This window comes from Pogona vitticeps, chromosome 4, assembly GCF_051106095.1.
Source record: "Pogona vitticeps strain Pit_001003342236 chromosome 4, PviZW2.1, whole genome shotgun sequence".
Taxonomy (NCBI): Eukaryota; Metazoa; Chordata; class Lepidosauria; order Squamata; family Agamidae; genus Pogona; species Pogona vitticeps.
In genome coordinates, this window is record NC_135786.1 from 120,059,121 (window position 1) to 120,079,426 (window position 20,306).

The following is a 20,306-nucleotide window of genomic DNA, read 5'->3' on the forward strand; positions in this document are numbered from 1 at the left end:
TGTTTATACTTCAGGTTAGAGATATTTTGACTCTGCTGTGTTTTTCTCTCCAGCTGCAGCGATAAGGTTAGCGACATGAAGCTGAAAATAACTACTAGTAATTTTCCAGAACTTAGCCTGTGTCAGACTCAAAATGGATTTCTCTATGGTTAAAACATGACTACATAACCCATCTCTAATTAGAAAAATACACTTCATCACACACCCCCGCTAAATTTCTTCTAAATTCAGAACAGTTATTCTGAGCTAATTTGAAGTAAATTGATAAAACAACTAAAAGTAAATGATTATATATGGATTACAACAAACAATAACAGTAATACAATCTTTTGGCACTCCATTCAGATATACAAAAGGAAACAAGCAGGTTAGTTTATTAACCACAGTAACTACTCCAACCATCTTCCATCTTCTTTAGCGGTCAGGAACATCTGGATCTTCGCAGTACATCCTGGAAAGTCCATCTGCTACCACATTTAGCTTCCCAGGTATATGTTGAACTTCAAAATCAAAATCCTGTAATGCTAAACTCCATCTTAACAATTTTTGGTTCTGAGACTTCATCTTTTGCAACCAGACTAAGGCTCTATGATCAGTTTGGAGTGTAAATTTACGCCCCCATAAATAAGGTCTTAAAAGATTAAGAGACCAATATATAGAAAGAGCCTCTTTTTCAAGGATTGCATAATGCCTCTCTCTTTCCAAGAGCTTTCTAGAGAAGTATGAGATAGGATATAGGTTCCCATCCTCCCCTTGCTGTAACAAAATAGCTCCAAATCCAAATTCTGAAGCATCAGTTTGCAAAATGAAAGGCTTATCAAAATCAGGTGATTCCAGTATAGGGGCATTAATAATCTTCACTTTTAAGGTTTCAAAAGCCCCTTGGGACTCGGGGGTCCAATTAACTTTGACAGGCTGCCTCTTCTTAGTTAGCTCTGTCAGAGGTGTAGCCAATTCACTGAAATCAGGGATGAATTTCCTGTAATAGCCAACTACACCTAAAAATGAACGCACTTGCTTCTTAGTTTTTGGAATAGGCCAATAGTTGATAGCTTGAACTTTGGCTTGCAGAGTATGAATCTCACCTTCCCAATCAGATTTCAGGAAATCCAAAGGTCCTTGTAGATTCCTCCCAAATACCACTTCACTTGGAGAGAAACCACCAAGAGAAGTATGAGCAGAACTTCGATAAGCAAATAAAGCAAATGGTAACAGATCGTCCCAAATGTTACCATACACCTGTACCATGGTCTTGATCATCCTCAGTAAGGTTTGTTGACCTCTCTCGATTAACCCATGACTTTCAGGATGATAGGCGGAGCTAAATTTTATTTCTATTCCACTAAGTTCACAAATTTTGTCCATTAAGGAGCTACGAAACGCCCCCGCCTGATCGCAAATTATCTGAGATGGTACTCCAATACGTGAGCACAAGTCTATGATGATGCGTGCGATGGTGGAAGCTCTTAGATTGCTCAACGCATAGGCCTCGATCCAACGACTAGCTTGGCAGATGAAAGAAATGATGTATTTCTTCTTAGACTTAGTTGGAACAAAAGGTCCCATGACATCCATTTGCAAACACTGGAAAACTTGATCAGGTATTTCCATCAAGTGCATTTCAGACTTTGTTTTATCTGTCTGATAACCAGTCCTTTGGCAATAGTCACAAGAACTGACATAGTCCTTCACATTTTTGTTAATACCAGGCCAATAAAAATGCTGAGAAATTCTTTTTAAAGTTTTTTGCACACCTTGGTGACCACTAGATGGATTGTCATGAGCTAACTCAAGAATCCTCAGTCTGTATTCCTGTGGTACTACAAGCTGTTGTGTGGGTTGCATGTTCAAGTGTGATTTGGGATGATATTCTCTATACAAAAGTCCATTTTGGCCCCACACAAAGTTAACTTGCTGTGGTATTGGGTTTTGAGCATAGTCATCTGCTTGTGCTCTCAAGGAAGCTAGCGAGGGATCAGCATTTGCTTCACTTTAAACTCGGCTGACCCCATAGGCACTGATTCCTTTGTTTCTGCTTCTGTATTAGCTGCATTTCCTTGTTCTGCCACTAGATGTTGCTGCTGTTCTAAGTTTGTAGTAGAGACAGCTTCATCAGAACCACCCCCAGTCTCTGCTTTTTGGCTTTGGGAACGGGTGACCACTTTAACAGTAAGACCTTCTTGGCTCTGCTTCAATTCAAATAGGTGAGGTCATTTCCCAGCAAGAAGTCAGGTTTCCCCTCATGAGTGAGGCAAAGTTTAGTACCAAGCCAATTTTTGAACGATAATTCCTTGAACGCGAGAGGAATATGTTGTTCTCCCACCTCTCCTGAACCATAGGTCCTAATGGGTAACCTTAAATTGTCCAAAATCAGCTCTGGGTGCAAAAATTTTCGGGATATGGAAGAAAGTTCAGCACCAGAATCACTATAAGCATTTAAAACCACCTGTCCTTCATCAGTATACAAAATCACCTCCTCAGAATAAGTCTTCATAGCCCATTCTTTCTGAGATTCAGGGATCACACAACCTGGGTCCATTAGGGTATACTTTTTCCCCTGTGGAGACTGTCTCATAGTTCCTAATTCTTCTCCTCCACGAACATCTAATATTTGAGGCACATAGTAGTTTACCGCTGCCTGTCTATCACTGGTTAGTGAAGCGGTAGTACCCACGCTGGGTTGATTCTGTCTAGGCACTGTACCCATAACAGATTGGCTTTGAGTTGGTACTTGTTGGCTCTCTGGGGTGTTAGGGCTTACCAGAGATACTTTGGGTGTGCCTCCCTTAGATTTGCGTGGCGCAGGTACCGGTGTCCTAACATCTGACTTCCTAGCTTGACTAGGGGGTCCTTGAGATTGTCCACAGTCCTTTTGTAGATGAGGGCCACCGCATTTAAAACAAGCAAAAGTGGGTCTGCTTTGATTTGGAGCTAAACTCCTGCGCTGATCAGTTGTAGTCTGCCTATACTCTTGATAGTAAGGCTTTTTAAAATCAGGCTGGCTTTGTCTCTTAGGTGCCTCTGCTCTAGGCGCCTCTGCTCTGGCTCTAGGTGCTGGTTCAGGCTTCCTAAACGATAACATTTCGTCAGTCCTCAGCGCAAGGGATTGGAGGTCTTTAAATTCTCTCTCCAGCAAAGAACTTCTCAACTCTAAAGGGACCAAGTTCATAAATTGCTCCATAAACAATGCCTTTCTCATATCTGCTACAGATCTGATTTTCAAAGAGTCCAGCCATTGGTCTCCTAAAAATTCCAGCCTGTCAGATAAAGCTGCATAACTCTCATTAGGCAGTTTTTTGATTTTTCTAAAATTCTGTCTCAGTAGCTCTTTTGTATAACCAAATCGTTGTTTAATAACCCAAACTAATTCAGACCAATCATAATCTTCCTCAGCCACTTTGGCTATTATTGTGGCCAATTGTCCAGCAACTTGGGTACGGAGTAACTTAACGTACTAGTCCCTAGGTATCTCCAAATCTTGGCAAGATTGCTCGAAATTCTTAAGGAAGCTCAACACACAATTGCCCTCCTGGTATCTAGGTAGACTTCCCCTATCCACACTGGCTATAGAGTCTTTAATTGCCTGTTTAGCCTTTCTCTGTTCTTGCAGCTCTTGCACCTTCTGCTCTCTGCACTTAGTCTTTACTTTCTCAGCCTGATTCAAAGTGTTAACAAACTCCTTTTGGGTCCTCACTAGATCTACAACCAGCTGGGTTAACTCCTCAGACGCATGCATCGGTGTGGTTGGATTACGCCCCCCCACACCAGATGGATTCTCACCAACGGCTTCCTCTGTAGGTCGGGGTTGGGGATGTTGCTCCTGCGCTCGCCCTCTGGAATTTCTCCGGCTTGGAATGGGTAGTGGGTCAAATTCCTGAGGGTACCCACCAATTTGTAAATCCAATTGGTCTTATTCTTCAACCGAATCTTCAACAATCGATTGCTCCTCGTCAACCTCCGATTCCTCCATCAGCAAACGCAATTCGCTGGATGTTTTCCTCCGGCCAGTTTTCCTCTCAGTAACATGCTGAGCCATGCTGACTGCTTGCAGCCGCTGAGCTGTAAACCTCCCACTGTTTCGGCAATCAATTACCGCCAGCCATAAAACTCCCCTGAAAACCCTGATAAGGTGCCGTGACCTAGCTGTGCTTAGCAATGAAAAAGCTCACTTTAGAAATTTACACTTAGTCCTTTAACAGAATTCGCCCCCACAACTGACCCTTCTCAGCCAGGGCTTCAGTTGAAAAGAAAATAGAGCAGAGAAAAAAATATATTTAAACAGTTAGCAGGACAACCCACGCTGTGTTGCTGCCCTGTTTCAAACTGAAACCAGTCCGTGCCTGACCCTCAGCTTCAATTTACCACAGCATCTGGATAAATCCAAAGCAAACTGTGTGTAAAAAGAAAGCACGGGTGTAACACTACTGAAATCAGGTTGTAAATCAGGCCCGTGGATCGTAACACCGCAGCCACCATGTGAGTTATTGGTCTCATAAATGAGATCAAAAACCATGAAACAGGAAAATCCAGGCTTCCTTCACTCCCGATTGAAGTTAGCTGCTTGAGTCAAACACAGTTCCGGGACATGAACTCTTGGAGAACCTGCATTTAAATCTGTTTCGATTTTACTAAAAAGAAACCACTTAATACCGTATCTTTACTGTTCAATGACTCAATTTTGGTAACGTAAGGCCAAATTCATTATCTATAGGGAAACTGTTCTGTTCAAAGGACTAGAAAGGCCAATTATTAAGCAACATGAGTTTATTTAAGTGAACAAAGAAAACATTTCTCTACAGTTTCATTTCTAAGCAACAGCATAACGTTTCAGCACCTTCTATAAAAATTATTAAACAAAACAAAATCTAAACTATAAACTAAGGAAAACAAACGATATTCTTACGCAGTCCATATTGTTAAATCAGGTTCCTTCGTCTGGATCAAAGATATTCAACGCCATGTTTTCAGATACCCATAACTCTCTTCTTCCCTTCTCTCTCTCCCACAGAGTTCCTTTTTCCAACCTCTTGTAAATTTCTCCAACCTGCCCCTTCCTGACATATTCGACCAATCACGAAGGAAAGAATTAGCATAGGGTACGCCCTACTTTCCCACCAACACCAAAGAATTGTTTATACTTCAGGTTAGAGATATTTTGACTCTGCTGTGTTTTTCTCTCCAGCTGCAGCGATAAGGTTAGCGACATGAAGCTGAAAATAACTACTAGTAATTTTCCAGAACTTAGCCTGTGTCAGACTCAAAATGGATTTCTCTATGGTTAAAACATGACTACATAACCCATCTCTAATTAGAAAAATACACTTCATCACACCCAACATCAGAGTCTTTTGCAGGGAGTCTTCTCTTCTCATGAGATGGCCAAAGTATTGGAGCCTCAGCTTCAGGATCTGTCCTTCCAGTGAGCACTCGGGGTTGATTTCCTTCAAAATGGATAGGTTTGTTCTCTTTGCAGTCCAGGGGAGTCTCAAGAGTTTCCTCCAGCACCACAATTCAAAAGCATCAATTCTTCAGCAGTCAGCCTTCTAGAGCATCTACACACCACTTGAGCGTCTAGTGAGGATCAAATCAAGCTGATGCCAATGCTTCAATCTTGGATGTCTCTAGGAAATTCTGTGTTGAAGCTTCATATTAAAGAACGTGCTGCTGACACAAATTAAAGAACATGTTGCTGACACCATAATAACAGCAAAACTCCAGCAAGCGTTGGCCATTTTTGTTCATCTTCCCAATGCCAAAAAGGCTTAGACAAGTGGGCCAAGAATTGTGATCAGCACCAACTCTAGCGTTCAATTCTCCTAGAATGAACAGCGGTTCTCTCTTGGGAATTTTTTATAGTAGCTTCCAGATTATCGTAGAAGTTGCCTTTGACTTCTGTTGTGAGGGTGACTGGTCCCACTGATCAGTGGAGTTGTAGAGACAGGATTCTATCACTCCCAGCAGTAGGTGGAACAATGGATCTCAGCAGAGTATTTCTGACCACAAAGCCAACACTATATTCCATACGCTGGCTCCGGATTTTGCCTCGAGGTTAACTCCTGATTCCTTTTCCATCAGTGGGTATAGCCACAAGGCATTGGAGGTTGTGTCCTCCAAGCACAAAATACTAGTTAACACCCTTTCAATTAATTCATTCTCTTCAAAGTCATCGGGTGGAGTATGAACTACAGTCCATGTTTTCTCTCTGTTTAAAAACATCTCCATTTTTAATTACCGTGACATGTAGTTGTTTTCATTTAACTTCACTAGAGGAAATCCTCCTGTAGCTGCTGAGTTAGACTGCATTTTGGAACTTTACATTAGTTTTCTTCTGTCTCTAGCTGTCCTCTTACTCCTCCTGGGCTTAAACAAGCAAGGCGCTCACCTGCTCTGGACCTCTGAAAGCTCAAAGCATTTCTGGACTGCTCCCTCAGGACCCACAAATCACTCACCAGCGATTCACATGCTCTCTTGCTCAGCGTGCTGGGCCCATAACCTTTGTCAGGGAATTTCTTGTCAAGAACTCCTGTATCAGGAATCAGGGTGCGCTGAGTAAAGCAGTGTTACCACTGGCCTCCAAGGTCCTCACAGAGAAGTAAAAACACAAGACAACAGCTTCTTCTTCAAAGCTTTATTACATATGTACAGTCTTCCCAAAATACTCCAATAGCATGTCCTCTAACAATTCTCCACACTACATGTGTGTCCCTATGTACAATATATGGTATAAAGAACCAATCAGGTAACTTTACCTCATCCTAGGTGATCTCACATGATTACATTAACTTTCTGCCCAGTCAGCATGACTCAGCTTTTATACACAGCTATACGATATGGCTCATTAACAACTTCCTTTACACATTCAGTTTAAGATGTCAGTTTCTTCTATTACAAACCTTGTATTTTCCTGACAGTCCATCACTCTTCCACTACACCATGCTGGATGTAGCAAAGCTCCTTTAGTTACAGAAGACCTGAATATGCAGTCTCACTTTCTCCCTGTTAAGGGACTAGGGAGTAGAAATGGTCAAATGGCTTTTTTCATCTGTTTTCTTCAGCCCCTGTGCCATATATATTCAGTGTCCAGAATGCTATTGAGATTTTACCCCAGAATAAGTGAAATCAACTGAGTTGAAGGAGTAAATTGCAACTGATTAATAAAGGCTGGTAATGTGCTTGATCACATGTTTGATTGTGTGACATACATGATTTCACCTACTCTGTGGAATAAAATCCCACTTGTAGTTTCACCATTCATAAATCTGTTTCACTCAGTTTCCACATCTATCTGCTTTTTAAAAAATGCAACATAAATATTTGCATTAATTTATGTATTCCTTTTCCCCTAACATACATATATTATATGCAGTGTCCATTAATATATGCATTTTAATAAATTTTCCATGACTAGAGGCATTTTTGCATTCAACTTTATCTATTGTATATATTTTTGCATGCAATATCTCTAAAATTTGAATTTTTGATTTGAAAACTGCACTGCAAAAATTCAGATAAGTGTTCTAAAGTGTTCAGATTCATCAATGTGGGTAAGGTTGGTTCACTTCAGAATATCTACTAAACAATATTCTTCTTAGTTCCTGCTATATGGAGGATTATGAGGCTTCATCTGAACAGGAAAAAGGCCAGATGTTACAGGGCAGAAACACCATTCAAGACAGGTTCCACACTGAGGGACCAGACAGTATTTGATTGATGTGGGATACTTGCTGGTGTTGTTAGCCTTTTCTTCTCACCTGGTTGCACCAACTTTATATTTCTGTTTGTCAAGCTGCTGCTCACTCCTGAGTAGCAGGACCATTATGAAAAAAGGAACAGTAACAGTCCCGCATAAGGTTATTTGATTGCACGTTAAATTTATTTATATTTGTGGTGTCTACATGCACATTTAGGAAATATCTAAGTAAACTTGATATGCTGCTTCTTTTTTTTATTTTTCACTAATAGTCATGACAGAGCATCTCTTCTTTGCCATTATCCAGACTCCTTTTAACAAATAATAAAATTTTGATTAAAGTTAAAAACATGCAGATTTTTTTCTTGAGAAAACCAAAATTATATTAAGAATATGTACCATAAAGTTTTGTTTAAGCTGAGCAGAACTTTTTTAACAAAAATCTCATAGTCTCCTACACCCCTTTAGAAATTTGCCATGCCCTCGGGAGCAGAACACCCCCCTTCCATTTGGGAGGAACCAATGTTTTCCATATATAATATAGATTTCAGAGCTGTCATATTTTATGATTTAATAGCACCATCTAGTGTTCACCTGATTACACACAGTCTTTTCTACATGGCTTCACCTGGTTTTAGTTGCCTTACTGGATTGTTTCACCACATGATGTATTTAAAAGCAGAGGTGAAATATTGGTGATGTTTGAAACATTGGTTTTTAGTATTTTTGTGCATGCTTGTACATGTTCAAAAACCTTTCATGCTTTCAGCTTTCATATAATCATAGAATCATAGAATAACTGAGTTGGAAAGGGCCTATAAGGCAGGAATTCAAGTAAGAGCAGATCTGACAGATGGTTATTCAATTTTCTCTTTAATGCCTCCAGCACTGGAGTGCTCACCACCTCTTGAAGTAATGGGTTCCATTGTTATACTGCTGATATTTGGGCTAAATCTGTTTTCCTGTAACTTGAGCCCATTACTAGGTGTTTTGCACTCTGGGATGATCAAGAACAGATCCTGCCCCTCCTCTGTATGACTATCTTTCAAGTACAGTGGGGTCTCGACTTACGAATTTAATCCGTATTGGAAGGCAGTTCTCAGGTCGAAAAGTTCTTAAGTCGAATCTGCATTTCCCATAGGAATGCATTGAAAACCATTTAATCCGTATCTGCTCTTTTCGTTCATAGAAACTAATGGGAAGCTGCTATTCCACCTTCTGCCACTAGAGGGGGATATTTTTTCTTTTTTCCTTCTAACCTAAGATGACTTAGCTTTTAAAAAAAGGGGAAAAAAGAGTTCGTAACTCGAATCTAAGTTCGTAAGTCGAGTCCATATATTCCTATGAGAGTGGTTCGTAAGTCGAAATGTTCGTATGTCGAGCCGTTCGTAAGTCAAGACCCCACTGTATTTGACAAGTGTCATCATATCTCCCCTCAGTCTTTTTCCCCCCTCAAGACTAAACATGCCCAGTTCTTTCAGTCTTTCCTCATAGGGGTTGGTTTCAAGACCCCTGGTGATCCTTGTTGCCCTCTTCTGAACTTGCTCCAGTTTGTTGGCATCCTTCTTAAAGTCCAGTGTCCAGAACTGAAAACAGTACTTAAGATGAGGCCTAACCAATGCTGAAAAGAGGAGAACTAGTACCTCACAGGATTTAGGGACTATTTCTGTGAATGCATTCTAAAATAGCATTTTTCTTTTTTTGCAGCCACATCACACTGTTTATTTATTTATTTATTTTATTCCATTTATACCCTGCCTATCTGTTCGTCGCGAACACTGTTGACTCATATTCAGCGTTTGATCAACAATTTTGAGATCCTTCTCACTGATAGTGTTACTACACATCTTATAACTGTGCATTTATTTTTTCCCCTAGGTGTAGAACTTTGCACTTCATTTTCCTGTTTTCAGCCCAGTGCAAAAGCCTATCCGGATCTTTTTGAATTTTGCTCCTGTCTTCCAAAGTAGTAGCTATTCCACTCAATTTTATGTCATCTTTAAATTAGATAAGTATTCCCTGCACTCCCCCATCCAAGTCATTAATCAAAATATTGAAGAGCAGAGGGCCCATGACTGAGCCTTGGGGTACCCCACTTATTACCTCCTCCCAGTTTGAGAAGGAGCCATTGATAAGCACTCTTTGAGTATGACTCTGTAACCAACTGTGTATCCACTTGACACTTGTTCTATCCAGCTCACAGCTTGTTAATCAGAATATAATGAGGCATCTTGTCAAAGGCTTTTTTTCTTGTTGGAATTGTTTGTAGATGTGCCTTTAGAATTCCCTTTTTTAGAAACTCCCATGTCTGTTTGACTCCTTTTCTTGTTAGGATTTCCTACCATGGGACATTTACGCATCATTGTTCTGAACTTCCATGGAAGAGCCAGACCATTGTTACATGTGACATTACAAGTGCCTAAAGTGTACATAGATTTCCACAATCATACCAAACTGCTGATCTAGTTAAAAATAAGTCATGACTTTGGTTCCACTGAAATCACTCATACTTAAATTAAATTATTGGCTGAGATCCTGCTGCTTATCATAATGAATCGCTCTTGAGTAGGCTCATTGAATCATTGTGGACTTAGTGAATCAACTCCTCTGTAGATGAATCAATGAACTGACAAATAAAACCAGGTAAATATTCATCACTTCGTATTTGTTGGGGTCTCCAGAATTGATGAATATGAAACAGCAAATATATGATGAATTGTGATATATGTTGGTGTAACAGCCACCCTCACACTTCACAGAGTGGTTGCTACTTCACTTTAAGAACCTCTGCTGCCACCAACTTATCCTTAAAAATCATAAAAGGACAAGTGTAACTTTGAAAAACAAAAACTTGGTTTATTGATTACAGAAATAAAAATGGTAAATCACTGGTGAAGAATCAATTAAACAATCACTGTTAATAAACACTGGCTCACACAGACTATTTCACACTGACAGGCTCTCTCACTCACTAAAACTAACAATCACTTTAAACTCTCAGCTCAGACTCTCATCTCCAAAAACTCTCACACACTCTTCACCCCCCTTTTTATACTAGGTCCTCCCCTTAAGTTCCACCCTCCGTCACACCATAGGCTGATGACTCACTGCCCAGCTGTGACGGACATGTGATGTTATGTCTGCCCGTTACAGTTGGAAATCAGGATTCATTTTCATATTCATCTCCATCTCTAGTTTGTAGTATAAATGGGCACTAATATGAATTTCATCTTGGATCCCAGTTCTAGGAGAAAGGCAGGAGACAAAACAATCAATCCATGCCAAGTTCCTGTACATGGCTAAAAACCACAAGTTCTTCCTCGTGGTCTTCTGTGAATGCACACAAAAGGGTTAATCCAGTGCCAGTGTTGGTTCTCTCGGAACATTCTCGAGCTTTAAGAGAAAAGTAACAAAGTTTAAGGCTGCCTATACTTGCGCATGCCCAAGCCTCAGTTCCATTTTTCCGCCTAGCAATTTGGAACCTCTTGCTTCAAGCTCTGTTTTTTCTACCTATTTCCATGGATTTTTCGTGCTTTTTCGACTGGACTGGACTGACTATGAGAACTGCCATATCCCTGGACGCAGACCTTCTCTTTCACGGACTCTTCTTTAGTGTTTTCCCTTCGAATTTGGCTGCCTCGGACTTCCCGCCTTTTCCCCTTCGCCTCGCAGCGGCTCTCTATAGACTTTCTTAGCTTTATGTCCCCTTCAGCCATTGTGTGCTTTGTGATCGGAAGATACCACACCAGGACGGGCATGATCGTTGCCTTTTTTGCTTGGGAGAAGCCCACTTATTAAAGGCAAAATCCTGTAAACACTGTAAGGTTTTTACTAAGGTGGCTTTGAAAGCCAGGCAACAACGTCTAAAATACCATCTGTGGGAATTCACACTGTCTTCCATCAAGCCCTCGGACATGGAGCTTGCCTCACCGTCAGCTACTCCTTGTTCTGAGTCCACAGCTTCCCCTCAACCATCTACTTATAAGACGGGCAAAAAAAGTCTGCTCCGTCTAAAAAATCTGGCAAGACTTCGGATACCACTTCAATTCCAGCTCCTAAACCTGCAAAGCAAACAAAAACTAAAGCTGCGGTTAAAGCAAAGGAGCCTTCCATCCAGCTTTCTCCGATATCTGAATCATTACCATCACCGATTTTGGAGGAGTCTTCGAGAGATTGTGAGTCTTTGTCGGAGGCAGCACCATCTCTGCCTCCTCGACAAGCTGAGCCGGTTATCCCGCAGGGCGTCTCTTCTCCGATGCCGAGTCAGCTTGCTGGAGCCACCGCAGGCCTGACTTCTGCCCCACAGAGCCCAATTTCTCATGGGCAGGGGTCCTTGGCTCTTTCAATCTCCTCAGCGCCCTCGAGGTCGAGGTCCCCTTGTAAGAAGTGCTCATCAAAAAGGAGGCATCGTTCTTCCAATCGATGCCGATTGAAACGTCGACGTCGGGACTGTTCCTCCACTTCAGATGACTTGGGAAGGGTTCGATCAAGGAAACACCACCGACGTCAATGACATTCGAGCTCCTCTGATTCCTCTTCGACCTCGACTGATCAACGTCAAAAACATAGGAAAATCACGTACATTTATGTTTTATCTTTTTTAGACTCTCCTCAACCCCGTCATCCTAAGGCTTCAGTGCCTTTACCAGCAGTGCCTGCGCCTTCTGATTTGAACGTTCCCTCAACCTCTCAACAGAATCACTCTTCAACGTCGAAGGACAGACATGACATCGAACGTGGGTCCCGTAAAGGGAACAGGGATGCCTTTTCCTCTGACCCTGATGAAGTCTCTTCTCATTCCTCGGACTCTGATCCTGACCCTCCAGCTCAGCCTTGCCAAGGGGACCTTCCTGAAGGTGACGTCGTGCCTTCTGATACCGGAGACCCCCATGTTTCTTCCTCATCAGAGGACTTTTCTTCATATTCACAAATGCTTTCATGTCTAGCACGTGCACTAAAGTTAGAAGTGGACCAACCTATGCCTCCTTCTGAAGACCTTATCTTTGGAGACATCAACCAGGAGAGGTCTCCACCTCCAAGCCTTACTTTTGTACCAGTTATTATGGACATTATTAAAGAATTTTGGGAGCAACCTGCTACTTCTCCCTCTGTTTCTCGACGAACTGAAAACCTCTATCATGTCCACAGTAACGACACGAAATTTCTTCTCAAGCACCCTATTCCAAACTCTAATCGTCGAAACCAGTTGTACTAAGCCCACTGGAAAGTCACACGTTATCCCCACAAACAAGGAGGGTAAAAAGTTAGAGATTATCGGAAGAAAGATTTACTCTTTAATCTCTTTCCTCCTTCGGATCATAAACTATCAAACTGCTTTAGGGGCATACCAGAAACAACTCTGGCTCAAAGTTTTACCTGGTCTCAGAATGACCCCAGAAGATGTAAGACAGGGTTTCTTGAATTCTTATGAGGAAGCACAAACCGTTTCAAAACACCAAAGGTTGTCGACTCGGCACGCAACAGAGACCGCTGCCAGAGTTCTCATGTCTGCAATCACTATACGCAGGCATGCTTGGCTGAGATCTGCCAACATCCTGGAGGATGTCAAGACCAAAGTGGAAAGTCTTGCCTTTGACGCCGCTGGACTTTTCAATGACAAGACTGATAATCAGCTAGAAGAATTACATAAGGCCAAAAAGACGGCAAAATCCTACTCAATACAGCCTCAGCCTAGATATGCTAAATTTCAGTGGAGAAAGTCCTACTTCCAATATCAACAATCCTCACAGCAATACAGACCATATAAGAACTTACCTCAACAGAGGTCCTCTCAAGATTCTTCATCTGCTCCCAGTTATCGTCCTCAGCATTCACAGCGTAGGCAATCCTGTAAGCCACCTGCCAAAAAGTCCAAACAGTATCTTTGACTCTGTCATAGACACAAACAGAAATCACATCACCACACACCTTCAACCATTCCTGGCAAATTGGTCTACCATTACAAACGACTCGTGGGATTTTAAAAATCATCCAATCTGGCTACCAACTGGAATTTATAGAATTTCCTCCCTTAGGGTTTGTAAGTCACACGTTTTTCGACCCTGCTCTAGAAGAGGAGGTTCTATCTCTTCTAGCAAAGGATGCCATTCAACCTGTCCAATCGCAGATCTAAAAAATGGATTCTACTCCCAGTACTTCGCCGTGTCAAAGAAAGGTGGAGGTATAAGACCTATCCTCGATCTAAGAATCCTAAACACTTACCTGCATCCAAGACGCTTCCGGATGGTGACCTTGGAGTCCATCCTGCCCCTGCTAAAGAAAAACAATTGGTTTGTGGTGGTGGATCTGAAGGATGTGTACTTCCATGTGACCATCCATCCAGACCACCGCAAGTACCTTCGATTCATCTTCCAGGGAACCATTTATCAATTCCTGGCCTTACCATTCAGTCTTTCAACAGCTCCCAGGACATTCACAAAGGTCATGGCACCTGTGGCAGCTTACCCACGCCTCAATGGCATCTACATCTACCCTTACATAGACGATTGGCTGGTAGTCTCTCCATCCAGGACTCAGGCCCTGAAGGACACAAAATTCATTCTACGGTTACTGCCAAAACTAGGCCTCACCATCAACAGGGAGAAGTCGCATCTCGAACCCTCCAGGGTAGTGCATTACATCAGAGCACGACTAGATGCCATCAGAGGTCGAATTTTTCTGCCCAGGGAACGAATTCAAAAAATACGAAGGGCTCTCAAGAAGTTTCGGCCAAGGGCCCGCGTGAGGGCGAAACACGTTCAACATCTGTTAGGCCTCATGGCCTCCACCACTCCAGCTCTGGCACATGCATGTCTCAAACTGTGGTCCCTATAATCATGGTTCCTGGCACTCTTCAATTCCATGACAGCCAGCCAGATGAAACACCTTCGCATAACTCCAGAGCTTGCACAACAACTCCAATGGTGGAACTATCCTCCTCATCTGAGGATAGGCAAGCCTTTTCGACCACTTCAGCTCACTGTGCAGGTGACAACAGACACCAGTCCGACAGGATGGGGAGCACACTGCAGACGGCACAAGGTTCATGCTCTCTGGTCTAGTCAAGAAAGGAACCTCCACATAAACCATCTGGAGATCATAGCGGTCATCAAGGCCTTAAGAGCTTTCCTTCCCATGGTGGAGGGTCATGGTGTTCAATTAGTGACAGACAACACCACGACCATGTACTATATCAACAAACAAGGAGGATCGTTTCTCTACCTTGCCATTGACCTTTGGGAGTGGTGCTACCAGCACCATGTCTTTCCTGTAGCGATACATGTGGCCACGGCAGACAATGTGTTGGCAGACCAGCTGAGCCGTCTCACATGTCAAACACACGAGTGGGAACTGAATACCCAGTTCTTCCAGCACCTCTGTCACCTATGGGGGACCCCAACTGTAGACATCTTTGCCTCTCATCGCAATGCCAAGTGCACCAAGTATGCATCCAGAGCCGGCCTAGGCAAGGACTCGTTAGGGGACGCATTCATGATACCATGGAATCAGGGACTCCTCTACATGTTTCCTCCTCTTCCTTTAATACAGAGGTCTCTAGTGAAGCTTCGTTACTCTCCTGTGCAGGCGATCTTCATAGCACCATAGTGGCCTCGGCAAGTGTGGTTTCCAGTGCTGATGAGGATGTCCTCAGGGTTCAAGAGACTGCCAACATTACCCGATCTCTTGTCACAGGATGCAGGCAGAGTGTTCCATCCAGATGTAGAGACACTGCATCTAATGGCATGGAGGATCTCCCCGAGATCAAGGAGGTGTTAGATCGGGCCATAAAGCAGTCCACTTCATTGCTGTACAGTTATAAGTGGAAAAGTTTTCTAAAATTTACTGAAGCTAGGGGTCTTGTACCATCCCCTGTATCTCTTTCTACCTTGTTACAATACTTACATTACCTGTTTGATTTCAAGTTGTCTCTTTCCACTTTTAAAGTTTACTTGGCTGGGATCATCTCCTTCCAGCCTAAGGACTCCACCTTGTCACGCCTTTTCTCCCATCCTACAGTTAAATCCTTTCTTAAAGGACTTACTAATCTGAGGCCTCCAATTCGACCACCAGTTCCGCAGTGGTCCCTTCAGTTAGTGTTGCATGCCCTTGCTCGTCCTCCATTTGAGCCAATGGCTACGTGTGACCTCAAAATGTTATCTCTTAAGTCATTGTTTCTTGTGGCCATCACTTCTGTGAGACGAGCGAGTGAACTTGCTGCTCTTCGTCTGATCAACCTTTTCTACAGTTTTTTAAGGATAAGGTACTGTTGCACCCTGATCTCTCCTTTCTCCCAAAAGTTGTCTCGGACTTTCACCTCAACCAGCCTTTACTGCTTCCCACTCTGTTCCCTGAACCTGCAAATGACACCGAGTGCATGCTCCACACCCTTGATGTCAGGAGGGCTCTGGCCTTCTATGTTTCTAGAACCAAGGACTTTAGGTCATCCAATAGACTTTTCCTCTGCCACTTTGGGAAAAAGAAGGGTCTCCCAGCATCGTCTTCAATGCTCTCCAGATGGTTTGTCTCCACAATTTCGCTTGCTTATGAGCTTCAGTGTAAGACTCCACCTGAAGGACTTCAGGCTCATTCCACCAGAGCCATAGCTTCTTCTACTGCCCTACTATGTGGCGTTGATGTGCCTGACATCTGCAGGACTGCCACTTGGTCTAATGTCTCCACCTTCATCACTCATTACAGACTAGACCTGAGGGCCAAGAAGGAGACAAGTTTTGGGAGAGCGGTGTTGACGTCTGTCCTCCAGTGACAGCCCACCATCTGGTGAGTAAGCGTGCTAATCACCCTTTTGTGTGCATTCACAGAAGACCACGATGAAGAAAGAGAGGTTACTTACCTGTAACCATGGTTCTTCAAGTGGTCATCTGTGAATTCACACAATCCCGCCCTGCCTCCCCTCTATCTATCACTGGCTGTATCTAGCTCATGCTCAGGTACCTGTGGCGGATAAATGGAACTGAGGTTTGGGCGGGTGGAGCATGTGCAGTATAGGCAGCCTTAAACTTTGTTACTTTTCTCTTAAAGCTCGAGAATGTTCCGAGAGGACCAACGCTGGTGCTGGGTTAACCCTTTTGTGTGAATTCACAGAATGACCACTTGAAGAACCATGGTTACAGGTAAGTAACCTCTCTTTTCTTTCCTTGGTATTTTGTGCCTCTCTGACTCCCTAATGAAAGCTCATTACTCTCCTGTACTTGATTCTATTCCTTTATTTTTCTTGCAGGTAATTCCCCCTCAGATGAGTCTGAAGAGAGTGAGCGAGATCCCAGGGTCCTCACTTTTCCAGAGTATATCACCAGCTTATCAGAGTCAGGGACCAAGCGTATGGCAGCTGGTGTACGCATGGAGTGTCAAAGTAGAGGCCACTGCCCATCATCCTGTCCTCTATGTCATGTGAGTTCTAGCCCAGATGCTCTGGCTGAACCCATCCTCTTGGAGGTCACCAAAGCAGCACCCATCTATGAGCTGGTCACTAACAATCAGACACAGAAGGTGAGTGTCTTGGTCCTGAAAGAAGGAGAAATTCTAGTATTAGGGGTTTACAAGTAAGATAGAAAGAGGCCGCTGGCTTCTCCTTACCAGTTCATGTTTTGAGATAAACTGGACTAGGAAGTGGGCTTGAAACAAGAGGAAGTGTTAGGTTTTTTTTAATACTGAATTCATCATGGCTGTACTGATGACATTTTCTCCATGTTAATTTTTTCCTGGGTTTGGGGCTTCCACATTAGCTGTTCTAGAACTGTAAAGCTGGAAGGGAACCTTGGGATCATCAAGCCCAGCTTCTGTCAAGAAGACACAATGGGGAGGTAAACTGCCAACCTCTGGCTCTGCAGCCACATCCTCAAACTTCTGAGCTATCCAGCAGTTCTTGTCTATAGAGCAGCACTGAAACTTGAGTGAATGTCATTCTTCCATTTTTGACTTCTGACCCCTTTTTTGGCTCATTGCACATAATGCAGATTTGCTGGCACTTTCATTCTGTTTTGTTTTGTATACCTTTTGTCATTCTTATCACACACAATTGTATATTGATTAAATCACATAACAAGTACATACATATGTACATCCGTACGTACGTATGTGTGTGTGTTTATTTGTTTATTAGTTAGTTAGTTAGTGTATTAATTAATTAATTAATTAATTAATTTGATTTGTATACCACTCCCATTAGTGCTAAGGCACTACTCTGATATTTTACAATAAAAAGCAATGCAAAACCAAAAATAAAATTAAAATGGCTAAAAACAATTTAACAAACTGACCAATAGAACAGATGCTGCAAGGCAATGGTGCAGAAAAAAGTTGGTGGAATACTTTGTGTTTTAATAAGTGCTAACATATATTTTTGTGCAATGAGAACCTACATGTGGGAAGACCAGATGAGGACTAAAAACTGATTAACTTTTCATGAAGATATTTGAAAATTAGTTTTAAAAACCTTAAATGAGAAAACAGATGGAGTAGAACAGAGTCATGCCATGAAACAGTATTGCAGTGGAACAGGGGACATCTGCTCTTTCTGCACAGATGCTCTACTTGGATTTTATATATATAATGCTTTTTGTATGCACATGTTGCTTTAAGACAGATCCATGAGTTTCAAAACTCCAGCAGAAGAATTTTGTTTTAATCTGTTTTAGACTTAATCTGAGATTCATGCAGTGCCTTGTTACATAGTAAATGTCTACACCTTATACAGAATACTTAGCATAGTGAATTTCCCTGTAGAATTTTCATCACACATCTGCTGTGAGGAATGTAGGAATTGGTAGATCTTCCCTGATCTTCAGTGAGTGGTCTGTAAATCCTACCTAGCCCTTAGAATCCCAGCCTTCAACCAGATAGCTGAGATCCTACATCTTTCTTTTTCTTTCCATTTATCTTTCAATGATGCCTCCAAAATCATTGTACAGTGGTGCCTTGACTTACGAACGTCCCTACTTATGACCATTTCGAGTTACGACCAGCTCCGGCTGCAAAATTTTGCTTCTACTTGCAACCGGAGCTTCCACTTACGAACAGAAAAAGGCAGGGAAAAAGGTGGGAAAGGTGGTGATGAGGCTGCTTCTTTGTAGCTCTTTCACCCCAGCAGTTAGAGAGTGTGCATCAGAGGAGGCTTCAGACTGCCTCCTTCTGCTTCTGAGTGAGTGAGTGAGTGTGTGTGTGTGTGTGTGTGTGTGTGTGTGTGTTTGCAGGGAGGCTTTGGGCTGCCTGGTAAGGTGCTGTTTTCTGCTTTTTAAAAACTGTTCTGGTTTTTTGCAGCGTGGTTTTGAGCTGGGGGGTTATGTTTCTGTGCTGTGATGGGTCTTGGGGGGCTTGTTTGTTTGGATCTTGGGGGCTTTTGTTGCTTTTTGGAGTGTTTTTCCCATTTCCGATGGGTCTTGGGGGTTTGGTTTTTGGCTTTTCCCCCCATTTCTGATCTGCTCCATTTGTTTTTTGTGCATTTCCAATGGGTCTTGCTTGCTTGATTGCTTTTCTTCTCTGCTCCTTCAGCCGAAAGGGATTAATCACGTTTCCAATGAGTCTTGCAGTGTTTTTTGGTGATTTTTTTTCTTTGGCTGGAATGGATTAATTGCATTTCAGTGCCTTTCTATGGGGAATGGTGCTTTGACTTACGACCATTTCGAGTTACGTCCATCTTCTGGAACAGATTATGGTCGTAAATTGAGGCACCACTGTAGCTTGAAGAAAACTGGTTTAGAACCATTGCTAAAGCTATCTTGTGCACAGTTGGGGAGTATGTCCCAATAATGGTTGTGGGTTTTTTTGGGCTCTTTGGCCGTGTTCTGAAGGTTGTTCTTCCTAACATTTCGCCAGTCTCTGTGGCCGGCATCTTCAGAGTATTTTTGCAGTAACACCCAGCAAAATTCCTGTGGAAGACATAATTGCCAACGTGGAATCAGCATTATATAATCTTCCAGAAGAAAAAGCAGAGGAAGTAAGAGGGGAAGTGACTAGGATCCTACGGAAAGCAAAAAACCCCAAAAGCAACATAACAGAAAGGAGAGAAATGCCATCAAGTCCCTGAATTCAGACCCAGACACCATCATCCTGCCAGCAGACAAAGGCAACTCCACAGTAATCATGGAAACAGAAGAATACAAGGACAAAATCAGAGAACTTCTAGACCCCATCACCTACAGAAAACTGAAACGGGACCCAACCAACAAAATCACAAAACAAACAAACATGCTGATCAGGAGTTCCTCCCTGCACCCCAACGTCCTTCAACAAATCTGCAAGACAGAAGCTCTCCCACCAAGACTATACGGACTCCCCAAAATCCACAAGGACTCAATCCCACTCAGGCCCATTGTAAGTGCCATCAGCTCTCCAACATATGAATTAGCCAAACACCTAGTGACCCTTCTACAGGCCCACATTGGACAAACCTCATCCTACATCAAAGACTCAGGACATTTCATAAGCAAGATCAGCACCCTAAAACTCAACCCTGGGGACAGATCAGCTTTGACGTATCCCTGTTCACTAAGGTACCGATAAAGGACACCCTGACACTCATCCAGCAGATCTTTCCAGAAGCCATCAAGACCCTCTTCCAACACTGCCTAATGACCAGCTATTTCCAGTGGAATAAAGA

At 42.6% G+C, this 20,306-nt stretch overlaps 2 protein-coding genes across 6 annotated transcripts in view; one reads left to right on the forward strand and one right to left on the reverse strand.

Moving 5' to 3' along the window:
• ASTN1 (astrotactin 1) overlaps nt 1-20,306 on the forward strand; it is a 448,149-nt gene that overhangs the window by 376,012 nt on the left and 51,831 nt on the right. For all 5 annotated transcript variants that reach the window (XM_078392393.1, XM_072998206.2, XM_078392391.1 and 2 more), the window contains one exon: nt 16,929-17,197. In XM_078392393.1, the coding sequence (XP_078248519.1) occupies nt 16,929-17,197 (269 nt within the window). The remainder of the gene's footprint in view (nt 1-16,928; nt 17,198-20,306) is intronic.
• On the reverse strand, nt 11,224-14,010 carry LOC144588884 (uncharacterized). The gene is made up of 3 exons (XM_078392394.1): nt 13,913-14,010; nt 13,466-13,549; nt 11,224-12,237 (listed from the first exon to the last, which is right to left on the reverse strand). The coding sequence occupies exons 1-3, from the start codon at nt 13,916-13,918 to the stop codon at nt 11,920-11,922; spliced, it is 408 nt and encodes a 135-aa protein (XP_078248520.1). The 5' UTR covers nt 13,919-14,010; the 3' UTR covers nt 11,224-11,919.

Bases quoted from the DNA above. Each gene is read 5' to 3' on its own strand.
- LOC144588884 (XM_078392394.1), bottom strand. The intron at 12,238-13,465 runs GTAAGTTCTTAT...GACGTTGATCAG, and splicing joins TTGAGAGGACCTCTGTTGAG to TCGAGGTCGAAGAGGAATCA.